Here is an 18,756-nt window from a genome sequence, read left to right as displayed (position 1 = left end):
GAAGGCCACCCAGAAATTATGGAAGGCGTTGGGCTGGGGGTGTTGAGGTCTGGCAGGACTCACAGGTACAGGGGCAACAGTGAGACAGCCTTCAGGACAGCGAGCTTTGCTCGCAAATACGGGGCAAGAGGATATTGAAATCATGTATGGTATTATTTCAAGGACTTCCTGCTCAGAGAACAATGCTCTTGAAAAGAAAGCCAGTTAGGAGGAAGCGGCCAAGACATGGTCACAAGGGCCCCAGCTTGGCCCATAATATTTATTCTTTCCATCTGACTGTTTACAGGGTAGGCAGGAGACGAGGAGCCCTCCCCTGCAGAGTGAGCCTAAAGACACCATCCTTTGAGAAGAACCTGAAAACTCCAAACAAATAAGGCTCACTTCTTTTAAACTCACCTTCCAACCCCGGATGTAAGATTGAATTACCAAGGCAGAACTCTTTATCTGTTGATACCTCTTTTGTTGCTGTAGGATGAAAGGGGAAGATATTAGCAGTTCTGTTTACGGGTCTGTAATACACATACCACAAGGACTGAGAAAGGGTATTTGCTCACTTAGTGCAATTAACTCTTGATCACCCATATGCCACCTAAGAACCAATATGTAAAGAAACCAAAATATCAAACAACCTAAAGTGATTACAGTTAATCCACAGCATGCTTCAAGAATGCTAAATGTAATTAATAATTTCTAAGTGGTTCACGACCCACCATTAACACCTGTTCTTTGTATATGCTTTATAATACAGGGTCGGACACAAGCAGATACTCAATAAATGCCTACTGAACGAACACACCCTGAGTTCTGCATCTGCCTCTGTATTCCCTCTTCTTGCTGCCACGTCTCACCATGCTACTTACTGGCTGGGTCAGCCTCTAACACCCCCGGTCTCTTAGGTTTGCTGTTTTTGCTCAGCCTCAAGCTGGGAAATCAGCTGACAAATTTAAGTAAACTTCTATCAATCAACTAAACTTTATTTATTGAGTTCCTACTCTGCATAAAGCTCTTTAACAGAACCGTAAGGATACAAATGTCAATCCCACTCCAGCCCTGCACTCAAGGACTCGCAGTGGACACAAGTCTGCAGCATAAAAGAGAAACAGTGTCCTGGGAGAAGGAGAGTGTGGCAGGCAGCTTCAGAAGCAGTATCGGTTACTTCCGGGGGAGAAGGGTAAAGAAGACCCAGGGAGGCTCCAAGCAGAAGGCTCCAGGCCAAGCATTGGCTCAGCCAGCTCGGTGCCCAGAGGCCCTTCTTAGTTCTAGGGCTGATGCCTCAGAGCATGGAGGCTGCTTGAACACTCCCTAGGAAAGTGAGCTCTTACTGTATTTAGTGCCAAATGGTCACTGAACGTGGACATCTGCAATGAAATTTCACAGCATTTCAAACACAGGACTGAAGCCATGCTGTGACTGACCGTGGAAGCCCTGGATTGCTCAGCTCCCACCTCTGAGGTGGGAGACACGCCTGCCAGGATTCTAGGCCACATTTTGGAAAATGAGAGGAAATGGGGGGTGATGTTATCAACACATGAGCAGCAGAACAAAAGAGGATGCCAGAGAGGAAGATAAAGAGAACTCTGAGATGGTGGACAAGTCACTACCATCTCCGGGCCTCAGTTCCCTTATCTGTCAAACAAGGAGCTGGAAGGTCTCTAAGATTCCCCACAGAGTAGTACTCCATGGCTGCAAAACAAACTATACCTACAATATCAGACCGTCACTTCTGATATGCACTTGGTACCTCAATGTTTTCTTTTTAAATTCCTAAATGGCTTGAAAATAACTCTATCTCACTTAAAAATTCATCTCAAGGAGCCATGAAATATCACAGAATATGGATTTTAAAAGAATCAGTAACTGAAAATGGGCATTCAGAAAAATCTTTGAGTTATTTGGTTGAGGGAAAATACTGAGTTTAATCACTGGCTTGGATAACATGTTAGTTAACTAGTTGAGGTATTTAGTTCAAATTCTGAAACAGATATAACACTAGAGCAACATTAATACTTCTAAAAATTGGGCTATTATTTATTTTCATCCTACAAATTAATATTGCTCATAGCTCTCACCATCGTGAATTAACGATACATACAGTGACTTTTTTTCATCTGGAGATACAAAAGCTCTATATTGGGAGAGAGGGTGCAAATAGCACTTGCTATTCTTGGTTCTTTGTCTGTTTCTTCTCATCCTTCTGATAAAATGGCCCCTTCCATAAGTTCCTTCTTAACAGTCTATCTAAAGGTATATTCTGTCTCCCTATTATGCTTTATCTCAGTTCTCTATTTCCTTCCTAGTACTTACTATAATCTGTAATTGCTCTGATTATTTATTTGCTTAAATGCATATTGTCTCGCACTAGATATAAACTCTGTGAGGTCAAGAATTAGGTTGTTTTGTTCACTTTGCTATCCCCAGAGCCTGGCAGAGGAGGTGTTTCCAAAGTATTTGTAGAATTCAAGATAGATGAATTCAATGCACTTCCAAACTTGAATTTTCTTAATGATCTCAAAATAAGAAATGATAACAGTCCTCCATGCCTTTGCAGAACACATAGGAATGAATCTGTCATTAATGTGGCTGGATAGGTTCATACTTAAACGCTTGTACTGTTAGTTCTACTCTTTTAACCAGAGGAAGCAATTTTAAAAATATTCTTTTAAAGATCAGGCAATTTTTCTTTAGCTTAATCATTTACGTATCTCATTAATTTCCAAAACTTGGAAATAACACACTAAAATGTATTACATGAGAATAGGTTGGTATAAATTATGTCCTGATTATACACTGCCTGATAGCAAAACCTCTCTAGGGCTGAAAAAGAGGAAGAACAGCCTAAAGGAGATTTGACTGCAAATTTAATTCATTTTCCCACTCCCTCGCTAGTGAAAAAGCACAGAATGAAAAAGCACTTGGAAGCAGTGTTCCTATCACTAAAATTCATTTTGTGAGAACACAACCCAAGTTCAAGAGCCTAGAGACAAACCTTCAGGTTTCCCTCAAACTTGTGTTATGACCCCAGTGAAATATCTATGATCAAGTGAGAATGGAAATTCCAAAAAGAATTCCATATCAATTAAGTAATCATACTTATTTTCCCATAGTTCACAGGGCTAGATATCTGAGAACTAAAGGAAATCCAACCCTTCAACCGAACCCAGAATTCTACTAAAATGTGGCATTAGCTTTCTGGAATTAAAGCCATTTTCAGTGCTGCTATAACAAATAGAGAATAGCCAATTATTTTGGAAAATTGACCCTATGATAGTCAAAGGGTTAAATGACATCGTCTCTTCTAATCTGATGACCAAATTCATGGTGTGGATTTCCCACTGTGCACATCTACAGCAGCGGAAGGCAGTGTGACGCACTAAACTGGAGCTTTGAAGTTGCCCTGGATTCAAACTCATCACTGCCACTTCGTAGCTGTGTGACATGGGCATGTCCCTTAACAGCTCAGTGCCTTAGTTTTCTCATCTTTAACAAATGGACCACAAGGGCACATCCATTTCATTGAAGTTGTTGGGAGGATTAAATATGTAAAAACTGCATACACAGTTGAGTACATAAGAAATATCTGCAAATTCGCATCGTTATTACAGATCAAAAATGTTGTAGATTTACCGCGTATCTTCTGTACCAGGCAGCAATCACGATTTGGCTCTTTCTCATTAGCAGGAAGTGTGTGCGGCATTTCCACCCCCGATAAATCTTCTGAATGAGGGTGGCCAAGTCCTCGAGACGTTGTTTCCTCAGGTCTTCTAGTTTGAATAACTAACAAGAAATGATAGACGGATTTATCAAAAATCCACTCAAAACTCATGGCATACATGACAGACATTCTCAGGAGGTAAAGTGTCATGATGTTAGAGTCAACCACAGGGAGAAAAAGATGAATAATTGTCTTAACTATAGACGATATGGATAATAGCACATGAGAAAACTATTTTGATGAATTCACGCAAGATCTACAATTTAGATTATGGTGATTTAGAATTGATGACAAATCAGAGAAGGGCTGAAGTGAGCCTCGGTTTACCTACATGCTATCTATGAGGATGCAATTATTAACGGAAAGGCGATGCTGGCAAAGATTCTCTCAAACAATTTAAACACTTTCCAAATACTCTAAATTTCCACGTTACCAACTCATTGCTACGCTAATTATACTTCATGCTAGTCATTCATTTATAAAGACTCCCTTGGAGTTCTACTAAGTAGAATTTTAAGTGTTCTTTTTAACTTTTAAAAATTTTAATTTGAGTGCCTTCATGTACCTCTAAGTAATTGGGTTGTCTTTCCTAAAATTATTGCATAATTCAGGTATGACAAACACAGACTGAATTTACCTCCAATTCCTATGAATTAAGGAGGTTTTGTTGTTGTATTAACAGATTCTTGATGATTTCTTAAGTGCTGTACAATCTATCCGTTCAAAGATTTTGATGTTTCATAGAAAATACACATGATCTTCCACTACCTCTTACTTGCCCATCCTCTCTGACATTTGCAGATAAACACAAGAACGTGGCCTTCTTAGCAGCATCTCGCATAACGTTATGAAGTGGAACATCCTATAAGAACTTGCCTCTATGACTATAGCATAAGTTGAGAGTGTAAAGGTTTTGATTACATACTGTTCTTGGGTTTCGGATGAATATCTTTGATCTACCAAAGGAGTATTCTTCCATAGGAATCTCTAATTCATTAAACAGAACCTCCACACCAGTCCTATAAAAATAAATAAAAACAATGAGTTTTCTGAGTTACAAAAATAGTTTATCTTGGGGGCCGGCCCGGTGGTGCAAGCGGTTAAGTGCGCGCCGCGCTCCGCTTGGGCAGCCCAGGGTTTATAGGTTCAGATCCTGGACGCGCACCAACGCACTGCTTGTCAAGCCATCCTGTGGCGGCGTCCCATATAAAGTGGAGGAAGATGGGCACGGATGTTAGCTCAGGGCCAGTCTTCCTCAGCAAAAAAAAAAAAAAAAAAAAAATAGTTTCTTAAATCATGATATCAGGTTCTTAGTGGTATAAAAAAAAAGCTTCATTTCCAAGTATAATTTCTCTTTCAGTTAGCATCCTTCTGTCAAAGAATTTTTAATACTGAATTCCACAAATTAAACCAAATCCTGTAAATGCTAACAAAGTAAATTCAGATTCAGGACTATGTAGTCTATGAAAATGTGGTATTAAAGCCAATTTCTTGATTTCATTAGCAGAGGTGATACTTGTATCAAATATACCTGTAATGATGTACCCACCAAGACCAAGAGAGAGTGTGAGAAACTCAGAACTATTTTGAACCCACTCAGTTAATTCTTGAAAACATTTTAAACATTGCTCCTGCCCCTCAGAGTGTAGGCAGGGCCTGAGAGAGCGCTAAGCACCAGACCAGTGGGGCACAAAAGAATGTGTGCCTTATGTGGCTGCAGCAAGGCCTGGACTTGGCTCAGACCTCTCCATCCTGGACCCTGGTTTTGACATCAGTCTTTAAAGCTAAACTTCACCCCACCAACCTGTGGGACTAGGTGCCAGGCATGGAGTAAATACATGTTCTGTGTATTATGATATACACTGACCATAATATCCTGGAAATTAGTGGTGGGAACTGCAACAGTACCCAGATGCTACATTATTTGGGTACTGAAGGATGCATCAGAGACCACACCGTATGTCTGGAGTTTCCATATCTTCTCGTAATACATGGTGTGTGTCTAATACTGTTGACGTTTCTGTGAAAGGCCAGGTCTAGTGAGAATGTAGAGGCAACATAGTATAGCGACACGAAAATTCCCAAGTTCCTGCCTAGGCCCTCCTGTAGCAGTCGGGAAAGAGCTTCTATGCCTGCAGGGAGAGAGCAACCTCTCTCACTGGTAAGAGCAGAAGAAAGGTCACTGTACAGGCAAGGCCTGATTTCTCTTCTGCAGCAGGCCGCCTGCCAGCACACAAGTTCTCTCTGTGTGGGGAGAGCTTGCAGGGGCTGCTCCAGGTGATGCGCCTGCAGTGGTCCAGCGCTCTGCCTGGGCCTGGATGGTCCAGGCCATATTTTCCAATCCAGCTTTACTAGCATAATACTGACATATACAAAACATTGCACCCTATCTGCTCATGTATCAATTTCTCAATTGGTGCAGACCTGGGACCTTCACCCCCACCCATCCAACTCTCTCTGGGGTTAATTCCCCAGAGCACAAATGACAAGCTGAGAGAAAAGCAAAAGCTGAGAGTAGTGATCCAAGGTGGCTCTAACTCTGCCCTTCTATGAAGTTACACAAATATACATATCAATTAGAAATTGCCTCCAACTAACTTGCCACGGCATATTTTAAAAATTCCATTGCCACACAAGTTCCAAATGTGGATTTGATAGGCCCTGTTTTGACCTTAAAGAAAATCGAGACCTCTATAATTAATCAAGAATTGGCACAAAATGGAATCCTGATGGAAGAGGGTCCAAAACAGAGGTTATCTCCAATTTTTCTTAGATTTCTGTTTTGCCTAGCAGCATGTGAAGAAGACAACATGTTATTTGCATACCTATAAATTCACTATTAAATATAAACAATGAATTTCTTACCTTGCTGGTCCTCTCCAGTGAGGCCATGTTTGCTTACAAAGCATCTTGTATCTTTCTAGGCAAGGTTCGTAGGCCTGCCTGAAGGCGTAGCCAGCCCTCCTCACTCGGACGTTCTCCAAAAGACCCAGGTACCTGATCTGATGACACACGAGGGCCTCGGTGAAGATGTGTGCCGCTTTTTTATCATTTGGTTTGATACACCTAAAAGAATATGAAAACTTTAGGTTTTAAATTCTGTCTCCATCCGTGTTTTACAAAGTATAATATATAATTACTTTGCAGTGAGATAATTATTTCTCACTCTTGGGAAATCCAGTCATTTCCTTTGAAACTATTTCGAGTCATTTTACGATACCCTAAAAGAAATACAACACTATGTATACAGCAATAAAAAAAGAATAAACGAAAACACATACAATGATACAGATGAATATCACTGACATTTTGTGGAATGAAAGAAGTCTGACATAAAAGAGTACATATTTTATGATCCCATTTATATCAACTTCAAACAAATCTTTAATCTATGGTTAGAAATCAGTATGGCTGCTACCTCTGCGGAGAGGCAGAAGTGGAAATCAACAGGGAAGGGGCAGGAAGGAACCTTCTGGGCTGATGGAAATGTTTTATATCTTGCTCTGGATGGGGGTACACAGGTGTATACATACGTAAAAATTCAACAAGCTGCATAATGAAGATTCACGGACTTTACTGTATTGTACGCATATTATATACCTCATTGAAAAGATTAAAAACATTGCTATCTCCCTATATCCCTATATCTCTTTCCTTTTTAACAGAGCACTTTGCTGCCCCCAGAAAGACTACATTTCCCAGCCTCCTTTGCAAGTAGGTATGGCCATATGACTAAAATTCTGACCACTAGGATCAGAGCAGAAGTAATGTATGCCACTTCTGGGTGTGTCCTTAAAAGAAAGGGACTTGCTCTCCCCTTGTTCTTCTGCTAACTGCTGGCTGGGACTGTTGACGTGGTGGAGAGCCGTCTTCAACCACATAGGAGGGAAATACCCTGGAAACCAGAGAGGCACAAAAGAGAAGAACCTGCTCCATTAGCCCTGGAGTCCTTATACTTAGAAGTTACACAAGAAATAAATGTCAATCTTGTTTAACCAGTTTTGGATCTTATTGCAGCAATCTCTATATCTTAACTAACACATTGTTAAACATTTATGGTTACGTCTGCCTGGCTACAACTGTCAAAGAAATTCCACACACATATACAAAATGGGGACAGTTAAATCTTACCTATTTTGGCCTTGGTGTTTTTATGCTTTTCCTTTTACATTTGTAAAAATAATGTCCACTCTTTAGTTAAGGACAGACAAACAAATCAATGGAACAGACTAGTGAGTTTAGACCTAGACCCCTACACACACATTCAACTGATCTTCAATAAAGGCATCAAGGCAGTCGAATGAAAAACAGAGATTTTTTTCTTTTTTAATATATGGTACCGGAGCAACAGGATATCTATATGGAAAAAAAATAGACCTTAATACAAAATCTGAAACTACAAAGATTCTAGAAAAAATATATATTCACAACTCTAGAGTTTATTAAGACTTCTTAGAGACACACTAAAGCACTAAAAGGGAAGGGGAATGAAGGAAATTCCTGGGCTGACAGAACGTTCTATGACTTCACTTGGATGGTGGTTACCAAAATATAGACAGTGATGAAAAATAATTGAGCAGTTCACCTAGGATCTGTGTATATCACTTCATGTAAAGTATACCTCAATAAAATTTAGTTAAATAATAATTTTTTAAAAATTCCACTTAATTGAGAATAACAAAAGCAACTGATCTTAAAAAGTTTCCTGGTTTTTTTTTTTGAAACTAGAATCTTTACCCAACATATGTTCTAACTTGATTGCAATCAAACCAGGGGATTTTGCCTATTTATATTTGTTACTAATATAAATATTAGGTAAACAAGGCCAAACACAAAAACGTTCTTCACTCTAGTTTCCTCATAACTGAATTTTCAAAGACAACTATAGAAGGTATGTGTGGGTGTGCGTTTGCTATGTGAAATGTGACCTGTTAGACACACACTTTCTATTATCTAGTTCAACAAATGCACCCATTGCAACCTCTAATCCTAATCGGTCTTCACTGAATCTTGAGATAGGCATATCTAAGATGCTCTAGAAGCAGAAAAAAGAGAGCAGATGCTTTTTAAGGAGTTCTATTGCTTTGAAAAAATTCAGATTGTTTTAGGAATCATTACTTTCTCCAGACCTTTTGACTCTCACAGGAAAGAAACAGGCACATTTTTCCTCACACCAGAGTTGTAACTAATACCCCACTTACTTCAATGCTGCGCTCTAAGTTAAAATAGCAAGAATCCAAAATGAATCCAACAAGATTTTATGCAAAAACCTTACCAGAAAAAAAATTACATTTTGCTTCTTAACTTCTCATTAAAAAAAAAAAATACACCAAGTTAAGAACTCCTAGGTGCCAACAACCCAATTTCCTTAAGTATCTGTTTCCATTCCCTGTCAAATATTTTTTTCCCTTTTTTAAATTCCTTATTTTGGGGGAGGAAGGGGTACTGGAGAAGTTTTTAAGCAAACTCAAAATGCCATATTATTTGACCTGTAAGTACTTAGTTATCCTCTGCTTGGGCTACACCCAGATTTAAGCAAACAGGAAAATGATCTTATGATCTTCCTTGAGAATGCCTTCATAATGGCACTGTCAAAGAATTCTATATGCCAGATTACCTAATGTAGTTTGGATTCTTGGTCTGTAGGTTCTTCATCAGAGTGGCCACGGATGCCTTGAACTGTGAGCCTGCTGTAGGAGGCCTTTTCAGGTTGATCTTGGCCGGGTTCCCTTCGGGGAACAAAGACTTGATGAGGGCATGGCCGGCTTTCCACATGGCTTGGGACAGGTCTCGATAGAGAAGGTCATTGTTTTTGTCAACAAATCCTTCGACCTGGTACAGCACCTATGAACAGCACACAGAACTCAACAGCTGACATACCGCACGCTAGAACATCAACCAACCACTAAAAATATTCCAAGACTATTGATACTGCAGCCTCTTCTTTCACCATCAAAAAATCCCCAACACGTTAGCCACATTCTAATACCGAATTAGCCTCCAAGTTTAAATTCCATCTGTCTAAATCATGGAAGAGTTCAAAATAGGTTCTATTACCCTTCAGGATTTGCAAGAATAAACTCAAAAATGTTATCATAACATTTACAAAGGATTTTAAGTTTTTTTTGGTGTTCGAGCATATTTTTGAGGTTTTATTTTTTAGTTCACATGTGCCAATTCCAGTCTGTTTAAAAGTAGACAGGGGAAAATAGAGATAACACTGATACGTTCATAGACATCCTCAGCCAGCAGAGTTTAGGAAAGGTATCTTTTAATAACATAGGTTAATGAAAAAAATAACAAAGTACCAAGTTACAACATTTTGAAATTAAAGATAATTCAGATTTTATCTACTGAATTTTTACTAAATATATAATTAAGAATATTTTTACCTTTGAAGTTTGCGACCTTATTTATAAGAAAGGAGGTATTAACTCTAATCAATAATCTTTTAGGATTCTAAAAATTATTGTCAAAATTCTTTTTAAATTATCTTAGATATTAGATGACATAAAATTAATTCCCCCAAATCTTAAGCAAATGAATAATTGCTTTTTCTACAAACCAAGTATTTTCCCCAGTGTCATTTCAAAATCTCAATCTAAGAATTCATTATTTTTCCTGAATGGTTTGTGCTTTTAAACCCTTATTGTAAGTCTTTAGTGACCCCTAATTTTCACCGGCACATCTCCCTTAGTAGTGTTGTCAGATCTTTTTTATAGGACAGCTTAGAGCTTGAAAATAAGAAAATCAATGTTTAAAATATATTCGAACTCTTTCATTAAGTCTACTGCTTTCCTTTCAGTTCCCAGTATTAATAAGATTTTGCTCAACATAGTCCAGATTCTATTGCTATTAAATATTTATTGATTCTACTATTTTAGCAGCTCAATTTATCCACACAAGTCGGCACTGGTCAGAATGCCCGTCTCTGAGGCACGGTCTCCTCTCCTCGAGGGAATAACTGCAGGCCCAGGGGGTGCTGGCAGCCCCCCCATACCTTGCCAGCATAATGCTGAATTCTGAAACAGCTGTGAGGCAGGGACGTGTCGTTGAGGAACCGAGAACACTTGCTCATCCTGCTCTCAAAGTGCTGGTGGGTGGCGCAGACTTGGTTCAGCTTCTCTAAGAAGGTCTCATCGGTAACCGTGCCAGGCCTCAGGCACTCCTCGTCCAGCATGGCCAGGATTCCATTTGTGTTCTGGGAGAAGGGAAATAAAAAGGTTTCCTTCCTTCCTCACTGTATTGTTTTAATAATTATTCCTAATGACACCATCAAACACAATCAAGTTAGTCACAAGAAAATTCCGTTCCATTACAAAGAAAAAGCAGAGAATCAAAACAAATAACAAAAAGCCATAGAAGTCCGCTCTCTTCCAAACTGTCCCAGGTGTGTGCGTGGGGGGTGGGGCTGGGGGTGGGGGTAGTGTCTGTATCAGTCTCTCCCTCCCCCACTCCGTTCCCTCCCACAGAACAAAACTTAGCGTCACCTCAGCCATCTTAGCTGGCTGATGACTGAAATTTGTATTGTTAGAAAAAGGTAAGTTAGACCTCAAAGATTCAAAAACAAATCTAAAAGTCAGAAACTGATGTGACAATGCTGTTTCTCTAACATGCAGTCATAAATCACAAAGCACGGTCTTCTAAGCCCATTATTTGATTCATAGCTTGAGAGGGAAACTGGTTTCAGATGTTTCCAAATAGTTCATGTGTTCAAAATAAAGTTTATTTTCTAGGGAAAAAAAACGATGTGATTTGGGATTGCTGCTTTTAACGATCAATGCAATCAAGCTGTGTTTCAAGAATATCTATTTAGAATAAAATTCTTCTTCCATATAAAATTTCAAAATGGATGTTAAACATGAGTGAGAATCTATCTCTTGTAGAGTCAGACCCTGTGATCATATTTATCCCAAGAGCAGTCAGCCCAATTAAACTGAATCAAAAATCAGGAATCTTCTACTTTGTTAAATAAAGGCTGCTGTTCCTTTGATTGCCCCTCCAGGCCCATATGTCTCCATTCCAAAGAGAACAATCCACTCCTCTGACTATCAACCTTGCCACGTCCACCAAGGCAAAGTCCCTCGTTCCTCTTCCCTTCTCCTCACAAGGCTGTGACATCCTCTGACAACATTTATTCATTCCACACAAAACCCAAGGGAAGTGTGGACTCTCAGGAACCAGGCGGGTTCATAACAGTCCCAGAATAAACATTATTGTTAACTGATGCTGGAAGAAAACACTTCCTTTATGTCCCCAGGCTCCGACACGAACATGAGTTTCTTCCATCATATATGCAAGGGGATTGGGGGCTGAGACAATCCAGTTAGATTAACACAATCCAGTTAAATTAATAATCCAGTTAAGTTACCATGGTTTTTTTCTTCTTTTTCCTTCTTAAAGGGAAATAATTAAGTGCAATGTTATATTTATGAAGGAAAACGTATTAGTCATGACTTCTGAAAGTTAAAATTCCCATGGCAAATTACCTCGGTCACAAAATTTACCAGGAAAAATCTTCAGGGAATCTATTGATTTTCTGGATTTTAGATTAGAGTTTTGAATCGCTTAGGTGAAATATTAGTGTTCACATTCCAACACTGGTCAGATTTTTCAAAACAAAGTTTATTTTTTAAATGGAAAATTGTAATGCTTTAGAATTACAATAGTTTTTAACGTTCAATTTAATCAAAGATGCAGCTTTCAGGAATATTATCTTGAATACCCAGGGAAAAGATACAGCTAATTACATAATTTCCAAAGGGTGTGTTAAAGATACATAAATAGAAAGTGATGTGCTGGACATTTAGAGCCTATGAGTGCATTCCTGAAACAGCCCTCATCCACCACTGACAGCTCAAAAGACTGTCGGACAATAATGTGGACACATTGTTCCAAATAACATCGTTAATCAAGACCAGGAATGTTAATGATCCTAATCACAATACAAATCAGTCTTCCTGCAAGCAATTCAATTACAATAAACTACAGAATACGATGTAAAAACAAAAATCTTAAGATTCAGAAAGGTTACTGTAAATTATCCAGTGATTTTTCACACTTTAAAGCCTTTTCACATTCATACACACACACTTGAGTCACCTGAAAAATCCCATGGCCCTTGGCCACCTGCAAAGTCACACATGCAATGTCCCCTGCATACGTTCTCTCAACCAGTACTAGGTCTGTATTTGCATCTCTCCTGGGGGCCTACTTAATTCAGCTCCTGAGGCTGAGCCAGTATCTTAACTTGAGCAGCATGTTTCGTGGTTTGCTTTTTTTTTTAAAATTTTTTCCAGCTTTACTGAGACATAATTGACAGATAACATTGTATAAGTTTAAGGTGTACAATATGTTGATTTGATACTCTTATATATTGCAAAATGATTACCAGCATAGCAGTTAGCAAACACAATTACCGTTTCCTTTTGTGCTGAGAACATTTAAGATGTACTCTCTTGGCAACTTTCAAGTATATAATACAGTATTACTAACTATAGTCACCATGCTGTACACTATACCCCCAGAACTTATTCCTCTTACAGCTGGAAGTTTGTACCCTTTGACCGACATCTCCCCATTTCCCCAATCTCCCAGGCCCTGGCAACGACCATTCTACTCTCTGTTTCTATGAGTTTGACTTTTTAGATTCCACGTATTAGTGATATCCTATAGTATTTGTCTTTCTCTGTCTGGCTTATTTCACTTAGCATAATGCCCTCGAGGTCTATCCATGTTGTTTTAAATGACAGGATTTCCTTTTTTCTCATGGCTGAATAATATTCACACACACAAACACACACACACCACATCTTCTTTATCCCTTCATCCATAGACGAACACTCAGGTTGTTTCCATATCTTGGTTATTACGAACAGCGCTGCAATGAACCTGCGAGTGCAGATATCTCTTCAAGATCCTGATTCCATTTACTTTGGATATACATCCAGAAGTGGGATTACTGAATCATATGATCATTCTATTTTTAATTTTTTGAGGAACTTCTATAGTGTTTTCCATAGCAGCTGCACCAATTTACATTCCCACCAACAGTGCACAACAGTTCCCTTTCCTCACCAACAATTATCTTTTTGATAATAACCGTTGAATAGTATGTTAAGAGGTCACTAGAGTTTTAGAAATGAAATGGATATTTTGATTTGGCAAAAACATTTACGGCTGCTCCGAGCCTCCTCTGAGCAGTCCTCACATTCTAGGAGCCACGGACTGGAGCTGGACTCCCAACACAAAAGAAAGGCTGGTGCTTCTAAGGGCAGGCATATGAGCGTCACAAATGGGCTCTGTGAGACGGCACAGGATGAACACGGGGGATCCAAGCTAAGTATCAAAATATCCAGCTGTCTATGTATGTGTTCAAGAACTGTGTATGATTCCTTAGGACTACAATCCAGTCTCCAGAACTCTGTAGTTCCCTAAAGAAAAGTGTCAAAATAGTGAAAATACTAAAGCTTCACATTGAAGGCAGTGAGATCATTCACAAGTAGTGAGTTACGTTACTAAAAAATTCTTTAGAAAACTGTGCCTAATACTCACATTTTCTATTAGGTCACAGATGATAGCGTTATTGAAGTAGTCAATGTGAGTCCATTCTATGTCCTGAAAAGCAAAACAGAACAAAATCAAATTCCATATGATGATGCCACCATACCACCATCCATAAAACAGATTTTGCCCACCTGACCATATTTCAATTCCTCTCTGAATATTTCCTTTATAAAGTCAGTGCTGCAAATGTCATCTTTCGGTTCCCAAAACCTTCTCAGTGCAGCAGCCCACCACTGACACGATCTGATTGAAAAGAGCGCCCTTGACCCGTTCTGAGACTGCCTCCCATTCCACTCTCCCATGTGTGGCAACTTCCCGTGCACTTCACTGGCCCTGGGCCAGACATTTACTCAACAGGCCCTCGGGTCAATATTACTTTGTGTATATTTACAGTATTTATAAGGAAATAAGTCAGAACTTGATCCCAAGAATCTAAAGCCTAGATTTTTCTGTTCTTAATTTGTAATCACAAAGAAAAAATTAATTTTAGAGTCAATCTCATGTTGTAGGACAATTAACTACTTCAAGCATAAAAACAGCCTAGTGCTAAGACAAAATCTTTTCAACATAAGGAAAGACACAAAAACCTCTCCACTGGTTCTAACACTAGCAACAAGCCAAATCTGGGAGGCCAAATGTAATCACTCTGCATCTGCTTACACTCTGTTCATTAGTGTAAACATTTATTTTTCTTCTAAGGGGAAGAAATTTAATTCATACAGCAAGCTAGGGATCTTCCTATATAATCTTAGAAGTGTTTTAGACAATCTGTAAAAACTGTTTTAAGTTACAGATCAAAGTTCGGGCATTCTCTTTATGATGAGAAGACAGGAAGAGAATTAATTTGGCTTTTAGGATGTTTATGTTACCAAAAGGTGCCAGACAAATAGAAAACGTTTCTAAAGCATAATGATCATTCCAAAAGAAAAATGAAATATTTATGATTTAGCTTTCAAATGAATGGATTATTTTACTAAGTCACTGGGAATAATAATCACATTAGAAAAATCTATGCTAAGAGATCAAAAAAGGGAGGAGTCAGTGTCCTTAATGACTTAAAATGACACCTTAGAAATGAAGAAAAATACATAATATCACTACTAAAATATTAAAACAAATAAGGAAAAGGAAAGAAAAATACAGACATAATAAAATAATTTATCTTTTTAATTTTTTTTGAAATAAATAATTTTATACTTAGAAAAAGCTTGGCTATTTAAAAAATGAAAGGGTGAAAACCAAGTGTGTGTTTTATAATTAAGGTTGAAAGGACTTTGCAAACATTACTTCTAATTATTTTTAAATTACATTAAGTGAGATAGTCCATACATGGCACTAGGACAATACCTGGCATATAGTAAGCCCTCAACAAATGTTATCTGTTTTTATTGTAAAATTTTAGAAAATCAGTGCTTTTCAAGATTGAACAAAGTCTCAAAATATTTTTAAGATTTTATTTATTTATTTTCCCCCCAAAGCCCCAGTAGATAGTTGTATGTCATAGGTGCACATCCTTCTAGTTGCTGTATGTGGGACGCGGCCTCAGCACGGCCAGAGAAGCGGTGCACCGGTGCACGCCTGGGATCCGAACCCGGCCCACCAGCAGCAGAGCGCGCGCACTTAACCGCTAAGCCACGGGGCCGGCCCTCAAAATATTTTTAAATTTATATACAGCAATATTGACTTTTTTGGTATACTGTCCTCTGAGTTTTGGCAAATGCATCGTGTCATGTAACCACCACCACAATCAGCCCCCAAATTCCCTCATGCTCCCTCCCTTTGTAGTCATGCTCTCTCACGACCCCTATCCCCTGGCAACCACTGACTGTTCTCTGCCTCTATCACTTTGCCTCTATAGCTTGACATACAAATGGAAGCATCCAGTATGTAGTCTTCTGAGTCTGGCTTCTTTCATTAGCATAATGCATCTGGGATTCCTTCATGTCCCTGTGTGTCTCAACTGTCTGCTCCTTTTTATTGCTGAGTAGTAGGCCCTTGTGTGGATGGACCACAGCTGTCTGTCCATTCATCGCAGACTATTTTCTTAGCATACTATTATTTTACATCATTGCACCGGAATCCAGTGAGACTCAAGTCAGTAAACTGATATTAATTGAGCACCTACTATATGCCAGGCATTGTTCTGGGGAATAGCAGCACAGAAGCGAAGAAAATTCGCTGGTGTGGCTTAGATGTCACACCAAAGAAATTTTTAAAAGACACAATATGGCTAAATCTAGATAAATCTGATTTTGGGGACATGTTTATATAGTCTTCTGAAACCAGAATTTGTATTATGAGTAAAAAAGGAACATTTAAAAAAAATATTTCAATATTACCTCCCGAATATACTCCTCCTGCTCTTCTTTAAGAGTAAGCTCAATGAAGATTTGTTGCAGCTTTTCATTACAATAGTTAATAATGAACTGTTCAAAGCTGTTGTCCTGCATAGGGAAAAATGAAGACAGCCTTAGAAACAAAGCCATTAGCTGTACTATGACGACGACACTCTAATATCTCAATCCACGAGAAACGTCACACACCGCCTCTCAAATTTAACTGTGGCCCAGCACGCGGCTCCCGGGACAGAGGCTCGCACATCGCAGGCATTCGAGAAACGATTCACGAGATAAGCAAATGAATGAAGTGTACACAAGTTATGCAGTATTTGAAAGATGAAGATTTTTAGTTGACGAAGAAGCACCCCACACGTAGTAAAAAATAAAAAATACATACATTTTCCCCGGAGAGATGAGAAAAGAAATAGTGAGATTTACAATCTTGGTCATCCAAGTTCTCGATCTTCCCTTCTCAGGTGAAAATTTTGAGCTCAAGAAAGTCTTCCTGACCTGACCTCTTTCATTCTCCCACCCAGGGTCAGATTCCTCATTCTGACTCTTACATACCAACACTTTTAAAAAACCATGCTCTATGTATATATGTGTACACATGTATTGATCAGTTCACATTGATCTGTCTCACTCGACTCTACATTCCTAAGGGCAAGCGTGGAGTATACGCCTCTTTTGTCCACCACTGTAAGCCCCTGCCTTGCACAGCACCTCACCCCTAGTAAGTACTCAGTATGTATCTGATGAGGGCAGGAACGGATGAGGTGCCTACAAAATGGAGACCCGAGGGAATCAGCACATCAAAATCTTCTCCCTCACTAGAAACAATCTCTCTCTTCTCAGAAGGCTCACACATTTATTCCTCTTATGATTCTCAGCAGTTTCTCCTTCATGTTAGAGATATCTCCTCTGAACTCCGATGGAAGATCCTTGCCTCAATCATTTCGGAACAATCTACAGGGCTTCATGTATTGCTGTACATATTGAGGACACAAAATGCACGTCTGCTGAATGAACACACTTAACCAAGAACCACACCCTCCAGGAAGAGGTAGATCTGCTCGTAAAACTAGTTATTTTCACCTCTATCCCTCCTCTTTGCAGACAAAGAGACGGCAGCATTGGTAGCAAGGGACGGTATGACCCCACCACTGATGAACCTGACTCCTCTCCCACTGAGGCGGCCAGTCCTGGCCTCATGAGCTATGAGGGTCCCTGGGCAACAGCGGAACTGAAGCTCACCACTCCCTGCGAATACACAGAACTGGCCTGCAAATCTCTCCATGGATGATGAAAGCAAAAAATCAACTTTGGTCCTACCCAGGACAAATTTTAAAATGATACTTATGATGCAGCATCTGACCACATTCTTCCCTGGAAGTCAGCGCAGGAGTTCTAATCACCAGTGATGAACTAACTGATCAGAGGAAACTCTTAACCCTAAACCATAAATGACACATAGACACTGTCACTGACTGATCTTTTAATATTAAGTGTAGTCAAGGATAAAAGCTGTTTTTCTTTTAAAATCCTGAAAATTCTTACTAAAGGGCACACATTTATTTTCAATACTTTTGACAAATATGGTAGACACAAAGGGCAGTCCCCAGTATTCATTTTCACACAAAACTTCTAAAACCTATATGCCCCAAACCTGGGAGCTTAACAGTTTTGATTAGAAGCTGAAGTCAATCTGGTATAGATGCCTTATTATTATTATAATCAGCATAAGGCCATTTCATATATGACAAAGTCTGGTTTTCTTGGTTTGGTAAAATAGATCCTTATATAATCTACTACCACAAATTAAAAACATAATAAAATTAAAATTTTAATGGTTATATGAACAGATCTTTGGCTTTTTAGAAAACCAATTCATGGAGTAAATCTTTTCTGTTATTTAATAAGTCTGTGCCCATGGAGCTATTTAAACAAAATTATGCTAAATCTTTAAATGGCCACTAATGAGGAGAAGGAAGGGGAGAGCAACCAGCGTCCGTAGACATATTACGTGGCTTGAACAACTTGAACAGGACTATGAAATACACACAAGCAGATTAGAAACCAGAGGCAAAGCTTCACAATTACAACACAACCTAAGAAGTTAGAGCTAAATTAAATCTCCTT

At 39.0% G+C, this 18,756-nt stretch overlaps 1 protein-coding gene across 4 annotated transcripts in view; it reads right to left on the bottom strand.

Annotated features, from left to right (window-relative positions):
• Positions 1-18,756, bottom strand: part of MYO1B (myosin IB) — a 182,268-nt gene that overhangs the window by 22,217 nt on the left and 141,295 nt on the right. For all 4 annotated transcript variants that reach the window (XM_087435510.1, XM_087435512.1, XM_087435513.1 and 1 more), the window contains 8 exons: positions 16,618-16,722; positions 14,267-14,329; positions 10,713-10,913; positions 9,330-9,556; positions 6,578-6,778; positions 4,638-4,731; positions 3,625-3,774; positions 397-465 (listed from right to left, as the gene is read on the bottom strand). In XM_087435510.1, coding sequence (XP_087291636.1) covers positions 397-465; positions 3,625-3,774; positions 4,638-4,731; positions 6,578-6,778; positions 9,330-9,556; positions 10,713-10,913; positions 14,267-14,329; positions 16,618-16,722 — 1,110 coding nt within the window. The remainder of the gene's footprint in view (positions 1-396; positions 466-3,624; positions 3,775-4,637; positions 4,732-6,577; positions 6,779-9,329; positions 9,557-10,712; positions 10,914-14,266; positions 14,330-16,617; positions 16,723-18,756) is intronic.

The sequence above is a fragment of the Ceratotherium simum genome, chromosome 9 (genome assembly GCF_057802395.1).
Source record: "Ceratotherium simum simum isolate JZ-2026a chromosome 9, ASM5780239v1, whole genome shotgun sequence".
NCBI lineage: Eukaryota > Metazoa > Chordata > Mammalia > Perissodactyla > Rhinocerotidae > Ceratotherium > Ceratotherium simum.
The sequence above is the reverse complement of the archived record's forward strand: the minus strand, read 5'-3'. Positions and strand labels throughout refer to the sequence as shown.